Below are 22,823 nucleotides of genomic sequence, written 5' to 3'. Positions count from 1 at the left end.
CCTTGTGCAGATGTTAAATTTCAATAGGACTGATTCATTCATGTACAGACAAGTACACACATGCCCATGTACACACAAGTACTGAGTCCATTTAGATCTTGTCTCGGTGTCATCGGTGCTTAGTTCAGCAACTGCTTACAGTCTACTATCTGTGCTGTAATGGCAATACTCTAGGAGCTAGGAACATTGGAGAAAACAAACAAAGGCTCTCCAAAAATATATATATAACCACTGCCATGCCATCTTAGAAGAACAGTGTAAGAAGCCAAAATGGTTTCCCTGTATTATCCCTTGTCTACACTCGAGATTATCCAGAATATTCTCTTTATAATAACTGAAATAATATTTGAAAAGTGTCTTTCCTGCTTTAAACTTTCCAGTGGTATCAATACTAGTTCCAGAATTTTCTTGTCTCTCTGACAAACTATCTGACATAAACTATTTAAAAGATGAAGCATTAATTTTGGCTCAGGTTCAGAAAGCTAAGTCCCTAGCCACTTGGCAACATGTTTCTGAGCCCACAGCCAGGCAGAATATCATGGTGGGGACCATGTGGAAGAGGCACACTCTCTAGGAAGTCAGGATGTGGTCAGGGTAAGAAATAGTATCCAAAGACATGTCCCTAGAGAGTTACTTCCTCCACACATATCCATAGTTTTACTAATTAATCAAGTCAAAGTGTGAATCCCTCAAGGGATTAAACCATTCATTTAGTCATGGACTTCCTGCTCTGTAATCTCGGAGATAAGTATGTTTTACCAATCTCCCAGGTGTTAATCAATCTAATCAAACCTATAATCAAGGTTAACTATCACAGTCTAAGTCTAGTCGTTACCTGATATGGCCTGGTCTCTGTCTATGCCTAAAGCTATTTCCCGTGTCAGAACTCTGCAGCTAGAAGTCCTTTGCCCAAGCCAATCCCTTGAATGAATTGAGTTTCAGGTACCTGAGTGGTTTCTTGACACCCAGGTCCTACCCTTTACCACCTCAGAGGCCTTCTGTGGTCACAGTGGCTGCAACTCTAGATGCTGTGAGTGCAGCATCATGTCTTGTCTTCTTTCCCTTGTTGCCACTTTGCTGATTTCTAACATATTAGAACATAAACTGTGGATGAGACGGGATTATATTAACTTACTTCACTGTACATCCTCATGGTGTGCATCAGAATGTGGTTAGGAAAGATAGACGGGAAAAGAACCTAATATCCTTTTTCTTTAACAACATCAACAAATGGCACCAGTATGCCTGCTCAACTTTTTTTAATATCCTATACGCCAGAAATAGGGGTATACATAAGATTCAGAATCCTCAGTCTGTCTTAGAGACAGTCTTAGCATGTAATAGGCTGCCCTGAACTCATGTTCTCTAGCCTCAGCTCCCCAAGAAGACAAGACTACAGGATGTGTCAGCATGCCTGGCTAAAGTTCACAATTTTGGTAATTACATTTACTGTATTATAATAAACTCTGCCACAAGGTTTGAGAGGATGGAAACACCAAACTCTTCTTGAAAAAAAACAAACAAAAAACAAACAAAAAATGGTAAAACACCTTGAGATTACTGTCGCAGAAGAAAAGCATTCTGTGGAGCAAGTGACTTTTCTGTATTTTACTTTCTCTACTTCTTACTGGAGACAGTGGTGATACCGTAGTATCTGCACTGTACACTCAGATCAATCAGTATGCTGCTGAAAGACTGAAGGAGCCACAGTTGATCCTTGGGTTGTATTTCATGCTCTTTATTCTAAACATTGAGACTTTTAAGAATTCCTATCTATAGAGACTTGTTACATTTTATTCTGACTTCATTATACTTTAAAAATATCTAACAGGTTAAAAAAAACCAGAGTTCTACACATTTCCAAAATGACAAATTAATTTAAAAAATGTCCTTCCAGAAGGGCTAGGGAGATGGCTCACAGTATAAGAGCACTGGCTGCTCTCCCAGAGATCCCCAATTCCCAGCAACTACATGTTGGCCCACAATCATCTGTAATGAAATCCAATGCCCTCTTCTGGTGTGTCTGAAGACAGCTACTGTGTACTAAATAAATAAATCTTAAAAATATATACTTAAAAAATGTCATTCAAACAACTGTTCACTGTCACTACTGTTTGCTCTGCACATAAAGAATGGGGAGGAAATCCTTTCACATACTTACCTCCTCAAAGCCCATTTCAAATAAACACTCAACAGCTCCTCTGACAGGCAGGAGTCTGGTAGAAAAGGCTGTGTTCCCAATACGGATGGATCTGTACTTTTCATCACTGGGGTTTCTGATTAAAAAAACAAAACATAATGGGTAATATACTACCACTCATCTGTTTACGGGTTTATGTATGTTTCTTTCACATTTTCTGCCAGCTGTACTCCTACACATGGTAGGATAGATTCCAACTATAAAGAATGAGCAGTCCAGACAAGCATTTACATGCCATGAGTCGTACTTCAGTACCACTGAGTACCTGTACTGTCCAACTTCAAGGATGACAGTATCAATATTGCTATAGGAAATTGTACTTTTTTAGTATTTAAAGTTTCTAAAAGTTCCCAGACAGAGAGCAGGGAACTTTTGTTGTGTCCTTGTTCTGAGGGACCCTGCCATCTACAGTGGCACTCATGCTGCAGAGATGGGGCTCAGAAGTTGCCAGCAGGATGGGCCTGAATGCTCAGAGTGCACTTTCCTCCCTGTACCAAGGACTGCTTTCACTATAAGTTCTACCTTGTTTTAAAATATGTTTTTAGCATAGGAAATAAGGTATTATAAAATAAAACAAAACCACAAATATTCAAGGTCAAAGCTCTAGATATTACTGCTTAACTGGCATACATTAGTGCTGGTCTACAAACTCCCAAAACTATTGCAAGACCGTGTGTTCAATAACTTTTATAATAATTTGATAGTACTATGAGATTTTTCATTGTGTTCTATAAAATGTGTAGGTCCACAAAGGAGTGGAAATTTAAAGAAAAATTCTCTTCACAAATGATTTCAGAAGCAAGCACTGACTGCTAGGAGCTTGGGAGGGTTTGCCCTCTCTACATTTGCTATGTATTGGGGCAGGGTCTCTCAGTCCTGACCCCTATGGGATTCAGACCACAGCTGAAGGCAGCCTCCTGATGCACCACAGAATTCTCAACATCCCTGTTTTTCCTAGCACACCAGTTGAACAAACAAATCTAAACTACAAAAGCAGCCTCGCATGTGTTAGTGCTGAGCCTACAAAAGCAGCCTCACATGGGTCAGTGCTGAGCCCAGATGACTTTTCATGACGCACCTCAGCTCCCACTGTCACACACTGAGTTAAGCAGAGGCTGCTCCACCCCGCCCTCACGACTTCCAGAGATCTCCATGCCTGCTGCATACTCCTTACTGGGTTTACCATGCACAACAGAGCCCAGCAAGGACAGGCACACCCAGGCCCCAGATCCTTCTCTTCATTTCCTTTGGCTTGTTTCACCTCACACACACAACTCCCCTTGTTTCAGCTCTTAGCTGCTTGAACAAGCTAGGACTAGCTCAACCCATTTTTAAATTAGAACTGCTAAGCAGACTTGCTTTGAGTTCAAACACAGACTAAGCCAAAAGTCACCCCTGCCTGTCTATAATATCCTGGGTACTGACCTAATTTTTTTCCTTGATTCCTAATTTTCTCCATAGTTTTTTGGTTTTGTTGTCATGCTTTGATGCTTCCGCCACCCATTTCTGGTATCTATTAAATATTCTTGTAAGTTGTAATATTCACTTCATTTATTAGCAGTTATCTTTTATATTTTCTTGGGACATTTTTCTGAATGTGTAGTTTTTCATGATTTAAAAGGATAGAATCTTGAGAAGACAGCAGAATTTCTTGTACTGTGCTCAACTGTAACTTTGAAAATATTTTTGTCTTTCTAGTTGTTTTATTCTCATGGTTTCTATCAAATTATTTAATTTTCAGAAAATAATATTTGCTTTTGTATTTGAATCAGGTAAGGAAAGTCACATTCCCCCTGCCCCCCACTTTTTCTGAAGCAGGGTCTCTGCCTTAGGAAGGGTACAGGAACTATCACTGGCCCCTCCTGTAGCATCTACTTTTCTTGCGAGCAAACAGTTAATACTTATGAAGGTATAGTAGTGTATGCCTATAATACCAACATGCCAAACGATGGAACTGTTTAAATAACAGAAAACAATTCTCCAACATCAAAACATCCAATAAAGACGCCTCTGTAGGACACAAGACCAAACCAAACAAAAATACTTGAATGTGGGAAGGGATGGTGACAGGACAGGAGAGGAGGGGTAAGCAATTGGCTACAGACACATGAAATCTCAAAGAACAAACTTTGTCAAACACTCCACCAAACTTTTCACCTAATGTAACAGAAATAATAATAACAACAACAACAACAACCTCAGTAGTAGATATATATGTGCCAGGTCCTTCATTTATGTTGTGGTAATCCTAGAATAGAATATTTTTCTTCCTTTTATAAGTAAGGAAACTCAAACATGGAAATTATATATATATATATTGCCTATGATCACACTTAAAATAGTTGACTAAAATTGAAACATACTGCTCTGGTTAGAATGTTTATACATATTCCACCACACAAGCTGCCAGCAGACTCACCAACCTTCAATTACACTCAATTTCTCTACATGTCAGTGGCAACCTACATTAAAAATTACAAGTCAGATCTATTGTTTTTGTCTTCTATTACTTCTTGCATTGCCATGGAGAATTATCTTTCTCCATTCCATTAGATTTATGGTTATGATTATGCAATGGCTTCACAATCAATGCCTGTTTCTTCTAATGCTATTCCTCAGCAAACTCCACTACAGAAACTGAGAGTTCCCTTTGCCTGTCCCTTCACATAAATGTGGGTCTCGCCACTATCTCCTAACATAAGAATATAAGTACAGAAACATAAACACTATCTTGGAATTGTTCTTTGATGTTACATGATAGCTTTTTTTCACACCTTTCTTCTCCCAAATATATTTATATTATTTGAACAAAGAAACTATGTTTGATTCTTGGTTCTTCACTCAGTACAGTTAATAGTCAACAACTGTGTGTGCTTTGTAAACAAAACAGTAGAATATCAGATATGTACATCAGAGAATGAACCAATCAGGGACAGGAGATCCATTCAGACAGCTGAATGCTTGCTTCCCATCCGTGGGGCCCTGGCTCCGTGTACAGCAGCTCAGAGCAGCACATGTGCTAGCCCGCACCTGTAATCTGCAGGTGTAGGTAGGAGGATAGCAGCTCAGAGCAGCACGTGTGCTAGCCAGCACCTGTAATCTGCAAGTGTAGGTAGGAAGTTCAACATTATTCTTAGGTACATGACAAGTTCTAGGCCAAACTTTGGTACATGAGCCAAATTTGCTAAACAGCTCACCTGTGAAGTCAGGAAAACTAATATAGAGTTGTTTTGTTTTCCTCTTGATAAAGTCGATAATATGCTCATCTGACCTAAAATGGGTGGCTGCTTTTGCATACAAATTGGCACACATTTCTTTCTGTAGCTTATTTAGATTTATTACTGTTGGGGATATGATAAACATCATTCAAGTAGAAATTTAAGAGTATTATTTCACTGTAGATTACAGTAACAACTATTGGCTTAAAAACAAGCTAAGTTTTAATTGCACCATTCTATAAACTGTTCTGAGGCAGAGGCAGACGAGATAGTGAGACATTATGCCTTCAAAACTGCCTCCACTCTGCTACATAGCGATGCAAATAGAAACCTGATTTTATCTACTCAAATTACAGAAGTCGAATTATAATGTGTGGCCAGAGACCAGGAAGACATATGGAGCTTTTCCTTAAGAGTAAATAAGTTACTGGATTTGGACATGAAGAAACAGGATATCATCTCCCAACCAAGCCAGGCACTGAATTCTAAGAACACAAGGACATTGTTGTTGAAAACAAACTAAAAGAGCAATGTTTCAAATCAACCTGAATCTTTCACTTATAAACTCCTCTCATTTCCTTTAGAAGACAAGAACTCAAGAAATGCAAGCCACAGTAAAGGCTGTAAAAAACAGTTTCTTTTAGAGTTTAGTAAACATTCATAATGAGGGTTATGATCCCAAATAACCACATGCAGAGCTGTCCTTCAAAGTTCTCTGATCTCAGCATCTTTGGTTTCAGTGAACTGAAGGAATCCAAATGTCTCTACAAATCCATCCCTCAGGGGCATGTGAGGTGCAGGGCATGTGAGGTGGAGGACTTAAAGAATTCCGCATGAAACGTCAGCTGTGGTCTCTGGAGAATCAAGCTTCTGAGTTCTTGCAGACACCTCGTATTCGGAGGTGCTGTGAGATCTCTGGGTTAAGCTGAGGTGTCATAAAGGAGGAAGGTGATCTTCACACAGGTCACAATTATATAGCTGTGAGCAGGCTCAAAGGCTGCTTAACATCTGCCATGGAATCACATTCCGTTCTCTCTTCAATCTGTTTTAAGTATCACTAATGTTACCTACATGAACAATTAAACGGTTGTGGTGGCACACACCTGTCATCTCTGCTTTGGGTAGGTCCAGACGAGAGACTGGCATGAGTCCTGGGGTACAGATCAAGTTCCATGCCAGTCTGGCATACAGGACAACACCTCAAACAGACACCTCAATGTCTCAAACATATCGCTCAGGATAAACTCATTCTCTAACGCTGGACCACATGAAAGCTACAGCCTTGAGCTAAGAATGCCTGTGACTTCGGGTCAGTGTACGTGTGTGTAGGAGCAGCGCCGGGGGCTTAACTGAAGGAACCTCCACCCCACACCTTCCCACTCTAACTCCGGTGACCTGAAGGCTGTGGGAGGCGCCGAGGAGGACAGCGCTGCTCTCTGAACCAAGGTGACGAACACAAAGTTCCTGACTTAAACTACAAATGTGTCAACCACCGAACTCATCGGCGTGAACATTTAACCGGCACTCGGGCTGAGTCACAGCGCCGGGATCCTGCAGCGAGACGGGACGCCGCAGCTGTCAGACGCGGTGACAGCCCCGGCGAGCCCTCGTCGCCCAGCCCGCCCCGCCTCAGGCCCGAGTGTCGGCGGCCCCGCCCGCCTGCGGCCCTCCGGCTCGAGGGCCCCGGCTGCACCTCAGGATGTTGTCGGCGTAGGTGAGCAGCAGCTTGGAGGCCTCCAGAAAGGTCTCCGGGGTGTTCTGGCATAGCTCGGCCACGGCCGGGGACGCAGAGCTCGACGAGCTGCCCAGTGTGGCCGACGCCATGGCTGCGCCGCGGCCTTCGCCACCTCGCGCACCGCGGCCCGCACTGAGCAGGCGCCGAGGAGCGCCTTGGCCGCCGCAGAGGCCTGAGGCCAGAGGGCGGGGCGAGGCGCCGAGGGGCGGGGCGTTCCGGGCGGGGCTAGGGGCGGGGCGAGCCCCGGAGAGGCGGGTTGTCAACGTTGGAGCGCGGGGGCCAGCCTGGGTAGGCGACGGTTGTGCTGGCTGCTGCTGTCGGGTAGGGGCCATAGACGATTGTACGGCCGTCTTTTAGGGTAGATAAATGTATTTTGTGGAAGAAAAGACTCCAGAAGAAAGAGCAAGTTTTTGTTCTGTCTTTTTTGGGGGAAGGGGTTAAAAGGAAGGGGGTTGCCATCATGGTCTGTGGCCTAGGCTGGGCTCACACTCGAATTTGCTACAGTCCCTTTCTGCCCTTTGATTACTGGTGTCTGGATTCAAAAACAAAAGCAGAGCTCAGAACTCTGCTGGGTTTCTGATTCGTATTTTTTCCGAATTCTATTGATGAACATCACCTCAGTCATTGCTCACAAGGTATGATTCTGCTGTAAGGAGCATTTTTAAGCAGCATATTGTACCTTGTTAATGGGTTGGGGACTCTGTTTATCCTGTGGACACCTACATAAAACCTATATACAATAATAGAATAAAATGAGGAATAAACAAGAGAGTTAAGTTTATATACACATTGTATCTTTCGACTCATACCCGCATATCGCTTACCAGTATCCTTAATTTACCTTAGAAAGTGATCGTGGTCCTGCTGATGCCTCACCGTCACACCCTGTAGCTGGCATCAACACTGGGAATTGGCTCCAGCACTGAGCTACATACTCAGCCTGACTCATTACTTCTTTTTCTTCTTCAAGACAGGGTTTCTCTGCATATCTCTGGTTAAACTGGAACTCAAGCTGTAGATCAGGCTGGCTTTAAACTCAGATCTGCCTGACCTCTGCTTCCTGAGTACTGGGGCTAAAGGCTTGTCCACCAGTACCTGGCTTTATTATTAGTTTTTAATGTTGAAATGCCGCTAAGGTGCACTTGATCCCTGATTAGGGCAGGGAGTTTTCCATACACCTCTCTCCTTGAATAGCTGGAATCACATGTATGAACCACTACATTAGCATGTAGCAGGTATTTATTGGTCTTGCATTTTAAAGATATTTACTTATGTGACACTTTATTATCTGTTGCTTTTTCATGTTTCTGGGCAATTTCCTCTGAGAATTTTCTAGAACTTCTGAATATTCATCTGTCAAATATACCTAAATTTTTAGCATTTAGGTTTGTAGACCAACTTCAAGAGTATTGTTTTCAGCTAGGCATGTTGGCAAATCTCAAAACTTTGGAAGGTAGAGGCAGGAGAATCAAAAGTTCAAGGTCAATCTTGAACTCAAGGTTAATCTGAACCTTGTAGTGAGGTTGAGGCCAGGCTGGTCTACACCAGACTCTGTCAACATACTTAATATACACACACAATATACACACAATTCTACCACCACCACCAAAGACATGAAGGCAGGAGGTAGATGAGGAAAGGGGGCTAAAGGGGAGGGCAATGGTGAGGGAGGAGAGACGATGGATGGACTGTGGCGAAAGAACATTGTGTATCTATGAGACTGAAAGAATAATTCTTAAAAAGAGAATTATGTGCAACAAAGAATATGCTATTAGTTGTTTAAATTTTTCAGTGTCTAAGTACTAAAATTTTTTATTCTGGCTCATAACAAAGTAATAATTAGGTTTGTGGCCCAGCTGCAAGTGCTATGTTCCCGGCTATTTGCAGTGAGTACTTGCTGATCCTGGTAATCCCAGCGTGTAAACTGTACAGGCAGGCCAGGTGGCGCAGCCTTGTCGGAAGCGGGTGTCGCTGGAGGCAGGTTTGAGAGGATATGCTCCTGCCCTGCCTCCAGGTCCCTCCCTCTGCTGTGCTTGAGGTAAAGGACGTGAGTGTTCAGTTTCCTGCTCTGGCTGCCGTGCCTGCTGCGGTTCTGCCATCATGACTCTAACCTTGGGAACCAGAAGCCAAAGTAAATGGTTTATAAGTTGCCTTGGTGGTGGTGTTTTATCACAGCAATGGAAAACTAGGGTAGGCATGGCTTCAGACATTTCTTTGAACCTGGGGCTAAGCCTGGGTTTGTCATATTGGGTTATGGAAGTCATTCTTCCTTCAGTTCCAGTACCCGCTTCTATTCCCACAGTGACCAAGAGGGGTAGACCTGAACTGCCCTGCCTTCTCATGTTGGGGAGCTATCATATCTACAACTGGATTGGTAGGAGCTCTTTTCCCTGTTACTCCTAGTTCAGGGAAAAGAAGTACCAATGTGCAAACTCCTGACCAACAGAAACTAGAACTAAGAGTGGGATATTGCTGTGATGAACTTGACCATGTGGTTTTGGGAGGGGGATATTATGGGAGGATTTTGGAAGACTTGGGCTAGAAAACAAGATAAATTGTACTGTTTGCAGAGAAAAGGAGCCAAGGCATGTGCTGGAGAGAGGAAGTTTCACACAGTTGAGACCTCACCCAGCAAATCTTCCAGCTTGTACAATAGCCTAAAGCACTTTCTGATCCCAGAAAGTAACTGAATAAAAATTTATTGCTGCTAATGTGATTCAAGTGACCCCATCCTGGCTGGCAGCCACACTTTGCTGGGTCGTTCCCACAGTGCCAGCTTTAGATTTGAAGGATACAAGAATGAGGGGTCACAGATCCTACCTCTGTGGCTTCTGAGCACCTCTGAGGCCAGGCAACATGTGGTAGGGAATTCTCTGCATAAAGACACCAAGAGAGTTAAGAGTCCTGACAGACCATTGTGTGGAGCTGGGAAAGGGAAGTTTGGGTTCCAGTCGAGACCACAAGATGTTGAAGATATCGACACTATGAGAGATCTGCCAAGGAGGATTGGATAGAGAGAGGAGGACCAACCCGAGAGAGGTGGGGAGAGAAGGAGAGGGGGAGAGGGAGAGGGAGGGGGGAGAGGGAAGGCAGGGGGAGGGGGAGTGAGATAGGGAGGGGAGGGGGAGGGAGAGGGAGAGGAGGGAGAGGAAGAGGGAGGGAGAAGAAGAGGGAGAGGGAGAAGAAGAGGGAGAGGGAGAGGAGAAAGGAGAGGGAGAGGGGGAAGGAGAGGGAAAAGGAGAGGAGGAGGGAGAGGGAGAAGGAGAGGGGGAGGGAGGGGGAGAGGAGGGAGAGGGAGAAGAAGAGGGAGAGGGAGAGGAAAAAGAGGGAGAGGGGGTAAGAGAGGGAAAGGGAGAGGAGGAGGGAGAGGGGGAAGGAGAGGGAAAGGGAGAGGAGGAGGGAGAGGGAGAGAGCGAAGGAGAGGGGGAGGGAGGTGGTAGAGAAAGGGGGAAGGGGAGGGAGAGGGAGGGAGAGGGGGGGAGAGGGAGAGGGGGGGGAGAGAGGGAAGGGGAGGGAGGGAGGGAGGGACGGAGGGGGGAGAGAGAGAGAGAGAGAGAGAGAGAGAGAGAGAGAGAGAGAGAGTTATGCAGGCTCCTGACTGGAAAGCTGGAGGGCGGAGCCCCTTCACAGGAGACATGGGCTACAGGAGTTGGTGTTTTGTCCTGCTGGGTTCTAGTCATGGTTTGGTCCAGTGTGTTCTTATGCCCCACTTGGACCTTTTGGGATAGTAATCTGTGTCATATATTGGAAATATGTGATTTGCCTTTTAATTTTACAGAAAGTTGAATTCTGAGATGCTTTGCATCTTAGAAGAGACCATGGGCTTTTAAACAGTGTTAAAACTGTGAAAGGCTACAGGGACTTTTGAAGTTTCACTAAATGAATTTTGCATTATATGATCAGGAGTCTATGAAGACCAGGGAGCCGAGTGTGGTGGTTTGAATGAGAAGTGTTCCCCATGGGCTCTATCTAGTATTTGAACTCATGGCTTCCAGTCAGTGGTCCAGTCTGGGGACAGTTAGGTGGACCAGCCTTGCCGGAAGAAGTACGTCACTGAAATCGTAGAGAAAACAACTTTGTCTGCTCTCTTGGCTTCAGGCTTGTGGTGACAGTTGTGAGCTTTCTCTTTCTTCCTCTAGCCACCACGCTTGCTGTCTGATGCCATGCTGTCCCCACCACCCTCTGGAAATACATTTCTCCCACACCCCATTTTTGTTTTTAAGTGTGTGTGTGTGTGTGTGTGTCTGTGTGCAGCATGTGTATACACATGCCCTTGCCATGGCTGATGATGCACACCTTTAATCTCAGCCCTTGGGAGGCAGGGGCAGATGTGAGACTGAGGCCAGCCTGGCCTACAGAGTGAGTTCCAGGACAGTCAGGGCTACACAATAAAACCCTGTCTTGAAAAAAAACAAGTAACAACAATAACAAAAAACCCAAAAACAAACCTAAACCCAGCCAAACAGAAACAAGAAAACAATCAACCCCCAACCCCTACCCCACCACAGAGAGTGGGGGAGGGAGAGAGGGAGTGGGAGAAATGGAATTCAGGTTATCAAACTATAAAGTGGCAGGTACCTTTATCTACTAAGTCCAGCTCTCAAATCTGGCACTGGCTACATGGGCCTGGTGTTCTGTCTGTATTGTACTGCCTGTTGAAGTGCCTGCCTCCACCTAGTTACTACACATGTGTCCGCTCAGTTCACAGACTGAAGTCTAGGTCTACTTCTTTGAAGCATTTTGGTGACTTAAAGCACTGACTGACGTCAGTCTCCTTTGTGTTACAATAATATTACAAACAGAAGTTCAATTTGTTTGATAAAAAGTTTATTTAATTGAGAACTGTATTTAGAAATAAATCTTTGAACCAGAGAAATTCTAAGAGGAAGCTATGATAAACAGAACCAAGTTAAAGATTTGTGTTCATGAATACACCATTTTAGCAAACAGTATGGTACTAATTCACATTATTAGCTGTTATTACGATTTTAAAAACTTCTTACCCCTTTCCAGATGGTAGTAAAAATGATCACAGAAAGAAACAGAAATACAAATTACAGTCTTGTTATATCACATTTTTATGTGTGTTTATTGTTTCTAGAATTCTTTCCCTGGGAAGATATAAACAAACACCCAGCCTCTTTATAAAGCATCAACAGTAAATCAAAGCAGAATTCCCCAAATATGACTTAGGGTACCTCTAAGTTTATTCAGCTTGTCTTCAAAACACAGGTGAAGGGTTGCTTGTAGAAGTGTGGGATACTCCAAAGCCTCTGCACCACCAGAATGTTTCACTGCAGCATGGATGATGTCATGACTTCTCCATGTTCCCCTTTCACCTAGCCTTCCTCCGTCTACTGAGGCCGGAGACTGCCTGCAATTGAAGCAGTATAACATACAAATTGCAAAAGGTACAGGAGGAAGTAACACTTTCCACTGCAGGGAAATCATTCTAAGCAAGTGCTAAGCTGCTGGATCAAGAACAAGTTGGGTTTGCCTAAACATTTCAGACAGAATAGGCTTCCAAATAAATCATATCCAGGGCTAATGAGGAAATAGCTAAACTTACCTCAGATTCTTTTCTACAGTTGGAAAGCTAGCATACGCAGCAACAATGGCCTCAAAAGGCATTACACACAAGAAAACATATAAGCATGACAAGATTTAGGTATATTTATATTTATATTTAGAGATAGCATAGTCAATCCTTTATCTGAAGAAAAAACAAAGCTCACAGGTGGGACAGACTTGAACAGTTAATAAACACCCCCTGCCTGTGTTGCTCTTTATCCTGCTTCCCCATTACAGATTTATCTCTGAGCAAGTAAGTTAAACTTTTCATAAGCTCAGACATTTCCACTTCAGATATTGGGCATATTCTGTTCCCTTCCTGCCATCAGTCAGCCATTTAAAGTTTTATTTTTACAGAAGTTCACATCATTTGCTATGGTAACTAAGGGTAAGGAAAAACGGAGGTGGAGGGGACACCATAACCACTACAGATCACTACAGACTTTAGGTTTTGTTTTGTTTTAAAGACAAACATCTTTGCACATTTCAAAACATTCAGCCGTGGTATTGTTTTCATTGTCTGCGTGGCATTTAGATGTTTCCCAAACAACCTCGGCTTCTTGGTGAGTGACATTCTGAAGAGTTCTCTGTAGAATATTTTCTACAGAGATACCAGGGAGACCTGACCTCGAGGCTTCAGCTATAGGTCCCCGAAGTGTCCTGGGGGAATGACAGCCGCCCTTCTCTGGCAACGCCGGAATTTCTAGGCATTATCGCTGTTTGCTAAGGTGAGGTTTCCAAAGCAATCAAAACAAGATCTGGAGCTAGAGAGGCGGACTCACAACTCCGGAACACGGCGGAAGTCCTGCCCGGAGCGTCTGACCTCTGACACCGGGCGCCCGCCTCCGGGCGGAAACGCTGCGCTGCGGAAGAGTGCGCATGCGCACTCGGTGGGCGCCCGCAAAGGCTTGTTTCAGGCAGCTGCTGCGTACCCAGGGTAGGGGTGTTTCCGGGTAGGGGTGGAGGGCGTGACGTGGCTGTGGAGCTCTGAGAGCTCGGTAGGTTGATCTCAGGAAGCAGCACCCGGCCTTCCAGCCACCGCGGGGCTGGGCTGTTGCGGGACTGCGGGAAAGGCTAGCTGCCCTACACGGAAGTAGATGAAGTGCACACAACAAAATGGGCGGCCTCCTGTTGTATTGATCTTAGAAATGCCCCAAGGGCTCAGTCCACACTGTACAGTAATCTTCGGTGAGCCTGGAGAAGGATGCCCCCTTCAGGGTGGGGTGGCGTTGTGAACCCAGTGAAAGTCTGAAAGTTTTGTCAGTTGCAAGTCTGAGGGGCCTCATAGATTACAAATAAAACCTAAGTCCAAGCGAGGATTGCATTTCTCAGTGTCTTTTAACACATGACCACAACCATACCCAGGGTGTGTGTAAGATCCTTCCGTTGTTTAAACGACATTTGTTGTCTCTTGTGGTCTGTTCCAGGAATGTGTTTCTGATCTTCTGAATTTCAACCATGTTGTCAAAGTGCTTGCAACAGTTTCTAAAAGCCACAAGCTCCCATCCGTATCCAGCGTCATATTGTGGGTTAATAAGCAAACACAGGTTTTATGGAACTGTGCCAACAGCCAGGTTGCGCAGGCGAGTTGTCATCACAGGCATTGGACTCGTGACACCACTTGGCGTTGGGACTCAACTAGTTTGGGATCGGCTTCTCCGAGGAGAAAGTGGAATTGTTTCTGTAGTTGGTGATGAGTACAGGAATATTCCTTGCAGTGTAGCTGCTTATGTACCGAGAGGTTCAGATGAAGGTCAGTTTAAGGAAGAAAACTTTGTGTCCAAATCAGATGCCAAGTCCATGTCCTCCCCCACCATCATGGCCATCGGGGCAGCAGAACTGGCCCTCAAAGACTCCGGCTGGCATCCGAAACTAGAAGCAGATCAGGTGGCTACTGGCGTGGCCATTGGCATGGGCATGGTTCCTCTTGAAGTTGTTTCTGAAACTGCTTTGATGTTTCAGACCAAAGGTTACAATAAAGTCAGCCCATTCTTTGTCCCAAAGATTCTGATCAATATGGCTGCAGGCCAGGTTAGCATTCGCTACAAACTCAAGGGCCCCAATCACTCAGTGTCCACAGCCTGCACCACAGGTGCACACGCTGTGGGAGACTCCTTTAGATTTATAGCCCATGGTGACGCAGATGTGATGGTGGCTGGGGGCACAGACTCATGCATTAGTCCGTTGTCTCTCGCTGGGTTTGCCAGAGCCCGGGCTCTGAGCACAAACCCACTTCCTAAGCTGGCCTGCCGACCATTTCATCCAGAGAGAGATGGTTTTGTCATGGGAGAGGGAGCCGCCGTGCTGGTGCTGGAAGAGCATGCGCACGCTGTTCAGAGAGGAGCCCGGATCTACGCCGAAGTTCTGGGTTATGGACTCTCAGGTGATGCTGGCCACATAACTGCCCCCGACCCTGAAGGAGAAGGTGCTTTAAGGTAAAGAATGGTTGTTCTGTTCAAAATATATTTTCCTCTTAAGATACTGTATTAAGACATGATTGGAACTTCAAATTAAGAAAAAAAAATTACCTGGTGTATACTATGGATTTTTCTATCTTAGACCAAGGGGTCTTTTGTAAAAATTATTCTTTGCTTAAAATGATTGAAAACATTTGAAAATCTTTAAAAATTGAATGGACTTTAGTTAAAGCCAGTAGAGTTGTGTCTTTGCTAGCCTCTTATTTCTTCTGTTTGGAAATCATGAGTGTGCTCCCTTCCCCGGCCTCCCTCTGAACACTTATCAGACCTGGAGAATAGAGGCAGACCTGCAAGATGTGTCTAGGTGGATTCTGTTCTTTTCAAAGCAGCATTTCTTAGCCCCAAATCACCCAGGGGTCTTGCTAACATGCCAGCTCTGGCTGTGGGTCTCGGTTGATGTTTAAGACCCTACATTTCTAACTAGCTCCAATCTCAAGACCACACTTTGAAAAAAAAGTCCTTGATTATATGTTACCATCTAAGCTTAAAATGTATTATGTTTTATCCAATTAAATCAGCCAAAAGTTTAGCAAGCTTTCCTACAAAGGGACAAAAACTAGCTACTTTTTGCTTTGTGGATCATAGGGTCTCTGCTATGACACTTAGGGTGGGACTAGCCCAGTGTTCCTGGAAACCTGGAGAGAACACAAGCTACTCAGATGGACAATCTCCTGTTATGATATTTTCTTCTCTTCCCAGATGCATGGCTGCTGCTGTAAAGGATGCAGGCGTGTCACCTGAGCAGATATCCTATGTCAACGCACATGCCACCTCCACACCACTGGGTGATGCCGCTGAGAACAGAGCCATCAAGAGGCTCTTTAGGGACCACGCCTGTGCCCTTGCCATCTCCTCCACAAAGGGAGCCACTGGGCATCTTCTGGGGGCTGCAGGGGCAGTTGAGGCAGCTTTTACTGCTCTGGCTTGTTACCATCAGAAACTACCACCAACTTTAAACCTGGATCGTACAGAGCCAGAATTTGATCTAAATTATGTTCCGCTGGAGGCACAGGAATGGAAAACTGCGGGTCGATGTATTGGACTCACCAATTCCTTTGGGTTTGGTGGCACTAACGCAACTCTTTGTATTGCTGGTGTGTAAACATTGGCTTTTAATGGTCATAAATGTATAAATAGTGTGTATGTAGATATGTCTTATATCAATACCTAGATGACTTCAGCACAATTGGTATTTGTGTATTTCTCTGCTAGGGAACAGGCTGCCCAGTACTTGTGGATATTTTACAGCATCTTGATGTCTCCTGTGAGATTTCAGTGGCAACTAGTGACAACCAGAAATGTCTCTGGAGGACAGAATAACCTGCACACAAAACTATTGATTTATGTTTTTCTAATGCACTATTTCATCCATCATGGTCCTTTTCAGGTATTTACTTAGAGACTAGCTCCTCTGAGCAAGGCTGTGCTGCTGCTGGTGTAGCTCCAGGGGCACCACTGTCGCCCAGCATAGATAGAGACAGAATACAGTTCGAGTAGGAGTGTGCATAATCAGTCAGCATCCTTTGAGGGCTGCTGTCAGCCAGTGATGGATGACCTGTTCACCCCTGCTGTGTACAGTGTCCTGTGTGGAATTTCCCCAAGCTCCCAAGCTTTCATTTCTCTGAAGGAGGAAATAAAACTGGGTTGCCTTTTTCTTGTCTTTTTTTGTTCTTCCTTCCTTCCTCCCTTCCTCCCTCCCTCCCTTCCTTCCTTCCTTCCTTCCTTCCTTCCTTCCTTCCTTCCTTCCCTCCTTCCTTCCTTCCTTCCTTCATCTTTTTTTCCTTCTTTGAGATAGGGTTACTCAAATAGCCCTGGCTGTCTTGGAACTCACACTATAGACCCTGGCTGACTTTGACCTCAACAGTGCCCTGCCTGCCTCTGCCTCCAGAGTGCTGCAATTAAAGGTGTACACCACCACAACCTGGCTGGCTGGCATTTCTTATTCTGGATATATCTGTGCTGTGGTGAATGGGCAAAGATCTTTTGAAAAACTCTTGTTAAATTAGGCCACCTCCTCTCAGGCCACTTCTAATTTTGTGACTGTGACAGTGTTCTCCAAGCTTCTTACTACCAGGGTAGCAAGCTCTTCAGAGGTGACAGCCAGCCAGGAAAGCATTTGGTAGGCAGGGCTTTTATTTCCAGGCAAGTCCTCAGTGACATGGGCCTTCAGTCAGGGGCTCGTATTCCCAGGCTCAATGGCTTCTGTCCTGTGTTCTTTCACTTTTGTTTTGTTTTTTTGTTTTTGTTTTTCGAGACAGGATTTCTCTGTATAGCCCTGGCTGTCCTGGAACTTACTCTGTAGACCAGGCTGGCCTCGAACTCAGAAATCCGCCTGCCTCTGCCTCCCAAGTGCTGGGCCTACAGGCGTGCACCACCATGACCAGCCCTGTGCTGTTTCATGATCTCTATTCCAATTCTATGAGTCATCTCCCAGACCAACTGCCTTTTGGCCTCTGTTTTCTTAGTGCTTCACACAGTGAGAGGGAGGGGGGAGAAAGGGGAGAGGAAGGAGAAGGGGGAGGGGAAGGGAGGGGGAGAGAGACAGAGACAGAGACAGAGAAAAAATAAATGGCTATATGCCTATGTGCCTTTCCCACATTTTACTTAAAACTTTTTGTTCTGGTTTTAATTTTTATTTTTGAGTTTTAAAAATAATGTGTATGAATGCTTTCTCTGAGGTCAGAACAGGGCATTGGATCCCCTAGAACTGGAGCCATGGATGGTTATGAACTACCCTGTCAGTGCTTAGAACCAAACCCAAGTCTCTGCCAAAGCAACAAGTTTTGAACCTGCGGACTCATCTTTCCAACCCTTGTATTTTAGAATCTGTGTGTGTTGGAGTAGGGCACGTCTGTGGGTGCAGGTGCTGTAGTGGTGGTCAGAGAACAACTTTGTGGAGTTGATTTTTTTCTCCCCCCCACTTTTCCATGAGCCCTAGGAATCAAACTCAGATCTTTAGGATTACATTGCAAGCACTTTACCTGCTGAGTCATTTTGGTGACCACTTTTCAATTAAAAATAAAGGGCGGGGGAGGGTATCTCACTTTGTATCACAATCTGGCCCCAGATTTTCTGTGTAGCTCTGACCAGCCCTAAACCTGTCATAAAGAGCAAACAGCCTGTGAAGTTTCTGGCACTATGCCTGGCACTAAGCCTGTTGTCTATGTTGACTCTGACTGTGCTTCTTCCTCCTCTAAGGCTCAAACATTATAAACTGGTATCAATTTCCATTAACATATAGTGCTCAGCTGGGAACTTGCCGGGTTGTCACCAATAAAAAAGTATTCATTTAACAAGGGTCAAAGGAAGTTGAATACATGTGTCAAAAATGCAAATCAAAAGAAAGGTGAGAAGAAAGGGTGTTCCAGTCTGAGTGGATTCAATGTAGAAGGTTCTAGAAGTTAGAACACGTGCACGAAACAAATCTAATGGACTCTGAGGTGGGGGTTTGAGAGAGAAAGTTGGAAGATCTACTAGGTGTTGGATCATAAAAAACCTACAAGTTTTCAGGGAGGGCAATAAACTAAGATTTTAGATAAGATGGCTTTGTAATGTGTCCATTTGTCAGGGGTGGGGTGGGGTGGGGTGCTGAACTGTTTCCCAGTAGTTAGTTACTTTCCTTTTTGCTTAAGCTTGGTCTTAAGAGATTTCTGATGAGTGATATAAAAGGTGTTACTGAATCTTAATGTGAGTCAGTAGGTGAGCCTGTACTACTGCTTCTTCTTCTTCTTCTTCTTCTTCTTCTTCTTCTTCTTCTTCTTCTTCTTCTTTTTTTTTTTTGAGTTCTGAATCTTGCAAAGCTATGCCTTTGGCTCCATGTCACTGAATGACCCTAGCTCTTGCCCATGCCATCAAAATAAAAAACAGGAACTTGTCAAATTTTCAGTTCCTTTTTTTTGTGGGTTCTGGTCGGCTATCGGAACTTGTTCCCTGCACCTGCTTTGTGTTTCAAACCCCAGCACCAGAAGTCACAACTGCACTCAGAAGATACTCCTCCTCATCCTTGTCTAACACCTGATCCACATGACAAACCTCACCTCTGTGCTGCTGGCTTTGCGTCTCCAGCTGAGCCTTGATGACTGCACGGAAGGGAAGGGATGTTACAGGAGTGCCATTGCCAGTTTATTTTAAAAATCTTACTGGCAGTAGGGATAGGGAACAGACCTCAGGAAAGCTTGAGTCCCTTAAGGGATTAGAATCAGGAGGGCGTTGGAGCGATACAGATGTGTGTAGTGGTAGTTAAACCACGTTGTGCTCCTAGCCACCTGCCGAGCCCTCTGGATTTGAGAATGAAAGATACACACACACACACACACACCTGTTAATTTTAATATGTCTTGACTAGCTCAAAAGCTGGGTAGTTTTAATCCTTCCCGCTGCTAGCAAACACTCCCTTCCTGTACTTCTGAGTTAACATCTTTTAAAATCTATATTTCATTTCTGCTACCCCAAATACAATTGGGGAAGTGGCCCAAGTGGCCATTTTCCCTGATTCTCACATCAGCCAGCCTTTCGGCCTTGTCTTTCTCCTTCCCTGCCATGGCTGTCTCTGCCTTCTTCCTCTCTGATTTGGGGGTGGGATTAATTCAAAGCTTTAGAACCAGCTTCTCAACAGATAGGTTGACTCATTTGTCTTCCAAGTATAAAATCAGCTATGCTGTTTAAACCGACGCTAAGACATCGCTGTACATTCCATTTTAGCACAGTTCAGTGAGTGCTGATAAGCATGCATGCATATTTGTAATACTGCTTCCGTTAAAATGAGCATTTTGTCACATCTAAAATTGCTTTGTGACGTTACAAGAGGGCATCCCAGAGTTCTTTTATGCCATGCCTACACTACAAGAACAGAAAAGCCTTTTGTCTTTGTTCAAAACTGACCCACACTAAATTTCTCTACCCCTAATAAAAGCCTTTATCAGCTGATTCTGTCAGCTCTGTTTGAGATTCTCCCTTCTGCTATACACCACGCACAAAAGTTTTCCTTTTAATTCTTTAACTGGCAGCGAAAATGAAACCAATTAAAACCCCTTGATGATGTCAGTCACCCTCAGCCATAGTCTTGGTGGCCTTGGTGGTCTCCCAGGTGGCGAATCCTGGGATTTCACTCCTAAGCATGTGAGCCATTGGTGTTTGTGATGTGAGGGCCAGAGTTTAAGATTCCCAGTATCCTTGTAAATGCCAGGCAGCTGTTGCCTGCCTGGAATTTGAACATGTGGTTACAAAGACTTCAGTTTGAGGCCCTGCCTAGTCAGGTCTTTCTACGTGTCTGTTGGTCACAGATACTCAACCTGTGTGGCAATTCTGAGGCTCTGCCTTGTGTGTGTGTGCCAAAAAGCCACTAGAGTTCAGACTTGAGGGAATTCCACAAGCTTTGCAAGTAGGCCCCTCGCATATTGTAAGGTCCATTTCTGCCACTTTTGTTAGCCAGATGCATCTTGTGTGTGCTTTGGAATATCTAGTGACTAAGACCTGTTAATGTGACTTGGCAGTCGTTTGCATCTGTGCTGTGTATGTGCTTCTGGGGAGTGAGTGTACATGTGACCCAGAAGGCTGCACTCTTAATATAGTTCCTACATGTTTACTCATGTGCCTCTAACTGAAAAATCCTTCTTTTGTTCCAGTCCATGCTTCCTAGACTACTAACCAAAAGCTAGGCCTTCTTTATATATATTTTCAGTTTGGGTCTACTGCTACCAAAGGGTGGTGGTTAAATGAGGAATGTACCTCATAGGCCTGGCATGTATTCAAACACCTGGTCTCTAACTGGTGGTGCTGTTTGAGCTATGAAATCTTTAGGAGGAAGCATGTCACTGGGAGTGACCTTTGACAGTTTATAGCTTGCCCCATTTCCACTTCACTCTGTTTTCTACGAGAGATTGAATCTAACTTTCTGCACCAGCTGTTTTGAGGGAAGAGGAAGGAAGCACAGGAGTAAGTCATGGGTTAGTTGCCAGGAGTCCCTGTTCTTCTCAGAGTTCAGTAAAGAACCAAATGCCCAGGAATGAAGTAAGTAAAGACACAGAGGAGATGAAAACAGGCAGAAAGTACCATTAGGAAAGGTAGTGTCTCAGAGCCAGAGGGCCATCAAGTGGACTCCGGGCTGGTCTTTTACAGGACCCTGGTTCTCCTATTTTTTTTTTTATCCCCACCTTTTCTTAACTTCTTCCTCCTCTCTCATTACCTCTCTTCAACCTACATGGCCCTTGGTCCAGGGAGATAAAGCCCTGGGAGGAAACGTCCCAGCTGCAGAGTCCGGATGTTACCTCTCTTGATTGTTCAGCTGCTTATGTGGGAATTGTATCTCTTTCCCTATGACCTCTTCCCTGACTGCCTATTCATGTTAAGTCCTCATACATCCACCTGGTGCCACATTTCCTTGTCAATACAGTCTCCCTCTTTGGAAGCATAAGCCAAAACAAACTCTTCTTTCTTTGAGTTGCTTCTGGTCATGGTGTTACTATCAGAACAACAAAAAGAACGAATACACAGAGTGACAGCAGTGCAGCCTTGCCTGCTTGGGATATCTTCCCCTCCGGCCCTCCCCCCCTCACCCCCAGTCCATTCTCAGCATCGCTGCAGTGCAACTGCCATTCCTTTCACCATGACTTCCAGTAAGAACTATTTAGGAAGTAGAGTCAGGATTCAACAATTGACTGCTTTCACTTTGCTTCTGATCCCAATTCCCTGTTTTGTGTTTTGTTTTATTTTGTTTTTTTCCTTCTCTGTTCCCATCCCTGCTTTTTTAGTTTGTTTTCTGTTGCTTTGTTAAACACAACTTTTGGAGGAAAGGATTTACTTTAGTTTACATCTTACAGTCCATCGAGAAGTCAAGGTAGGAACTCAAGGCAGGAACTGAAGCAGAGGCAATGAAGAAGTAACAGTTCCCCAGGGCTTGTTTAGATTGCTTTTTTATACCATACAGGCCTCACCCATCCAGGAGTGGCACTACCCACAGTGGGCTGACTCCTCCCTTCCACATTAATCGTTACTCAAAAACAAAAACAAAAAACAAAAAACAAAAACAAAAAAAGGCCTCCCCAGACTTGACTGTTGGCTAATCTCATGGTGGCATTTTCTCAATTCTTTTTCCATTTTCCCAGAAAGCCCGCCTTGTGTCAAGGTGACAAAGCTAACCAGCATGCCTGAAGTCACTCCTCGGGTGTAGAGCAGGATCTGGCGTGGAGTTTGTGGTGGTTGGAGTTATCAGCTGTGTGCTTTAGAATCACCTGGGACCGGAAGCTCAGTGAAGGGATATTTGGGTTAGGTCAAATGTGAAGATGGTTTTGGGGATTATCTTGATTATCTTAACTGAGGTGGGAAGATCTGCTTACTGCTGAGGGTGACAGTGGGGAACTGTACCTCTAATGCCTGCTCCCCAAATGCTGACGGTCTGATCAAGAACACATAGTCATTACATGCTTCGTGTGACATTACTGTCTTCATTTTATAGATAAAGCATCCAAAGGTCCTTTACATTTTAGTATGTTGAGACAGGGTCCATGCCATGTGGCCTAGGCTGGTCTTAATTTCCAAGTCCCAGGCTTACAGACATGCACTTTAGAGATCTGTTAAAGAATCTGAAAGTGCAATGAACTGGTAACAGTACAGGAGCGCAAAGG

General features: G+C 44.5%; 2 protein-coding genes and 1 long non-coding RNA gene across 6 annotated transcripts in view; 1 reads left to right on the top strand and 2 right to left on the bottom strand.

The window, feature by feature from the left end:
• Ngly1 (N-glycanase 1) overlaps positions 1-7,330 on the bottom strand; it is a 47,265-nt gene extending 39,935 nt beyond the window's left edge. Inside the window, exons 1-2 of the mRNA XM_052190371.1 lie at positions 7,112-7,330; positions 2,162-2,276 (exon numbers count right to left, since the gene is read on the bottom strand). Coding sequence (XP_052046331.1) covers positions 2,162-2,276; positions 7,112-7,242 — 246 coding nt within the window. The 5' untranslated portion in view covers positions 7,243-7,330. The remainder of the gene's footprint in view (positions 1-2,161; positions 2,277-7,111) is intronic.
• A 4,633-nt stretch (positions 7,331-11,963) lies between these two features.
• On the bottom strand, positions 11,964-13,533 carry LOC127690876 (uncharacterized). The gene is made up of 2 exons (XR_007979188.1): positions 13,352-13,533; positions 11,964-12,527 (listed from the first exon to the last, which is right to left on the bottom strand). It is a non-coding gene; the product is annotated as an uncharacterized LOC127690876 (long non-coding RNA).
• A 47-nt stretch (positions 13,534-13,580) lies between these two features.
• On the top strand, positions 13,581-16,854 carry Oxsm (3-oxoacyl-ACP synthase, mitochondrial). 4 transcript variants are annotated; one of them, XM_052190365.1, is made up of 3 exons: positions 13,581-13,641; positions 14,152-15,159; positions 15,901-16,854. In XM_052190365.1, the coding sequence occupies exons 2-3, from the start codon at positions 14,183-14,185 to the stop codon at positions 16,301-16,303; spliced, it is 1,380 nt and encodes a 459-aa protein (XP_052046325.1). In that variant the 5' UTR covers positions 13,581-13,641; positions 14,152-14,182; the 3' UTR covers positions 16,304-16,854. The 4 variants fall into 4 exon arrangements, with proteins under 4 accessions (XP_052046325.1, XP_052046326.1, XP_052046328.1 ...); XM_052190366.1 differs by having other exon boundaries at positions 13,603-13,661; XM_052190368.1 differs by lacking the exon at positions 13,581-13,641 and adding an exon at positions 13,701-13,722.
• The last annotated feature ends 5,969 nt before the right edge of the window (positions 16,855-22,823 follow it).

Source organism: Apodemus sylvaticus, chromosome 8, assembly GCF_947179515.1.
Source record: "Apodemus sylvaticus chromosome 8, mApoSyl1.1, whole genome shotgun sequence".
Classification (NCBI taxonomy): Eukaryota; Metazoa; Chordata; class Mammalia; order Rodentia; family Muridae; genus Apodemus; species Apodemus sylvaticus.
The sequence above is the reverse complement of the archived record's forward strand: the minus strand, read 5'-3'. Positions and strand labels throughout refer to the sequence as shown.

Excerpts from the sequence above, each read along its gene's own strand:
- Oxsm (XM_052190365.1), top strand. The coding sequence starts at position 14,183 with ATGTTGTCAAAGTGCTTGCAACAGTTTCTAAAAGCCACAAGCTCCCAT. Across the intron at positions 15,160-15,900 it reads GAAGGAGAAGGTGCTTTAAG|ATGCATGGCTGCTGCTGTAA; the intron begins GTAAAGAATGGT and ends TTCTCTTCCCAG.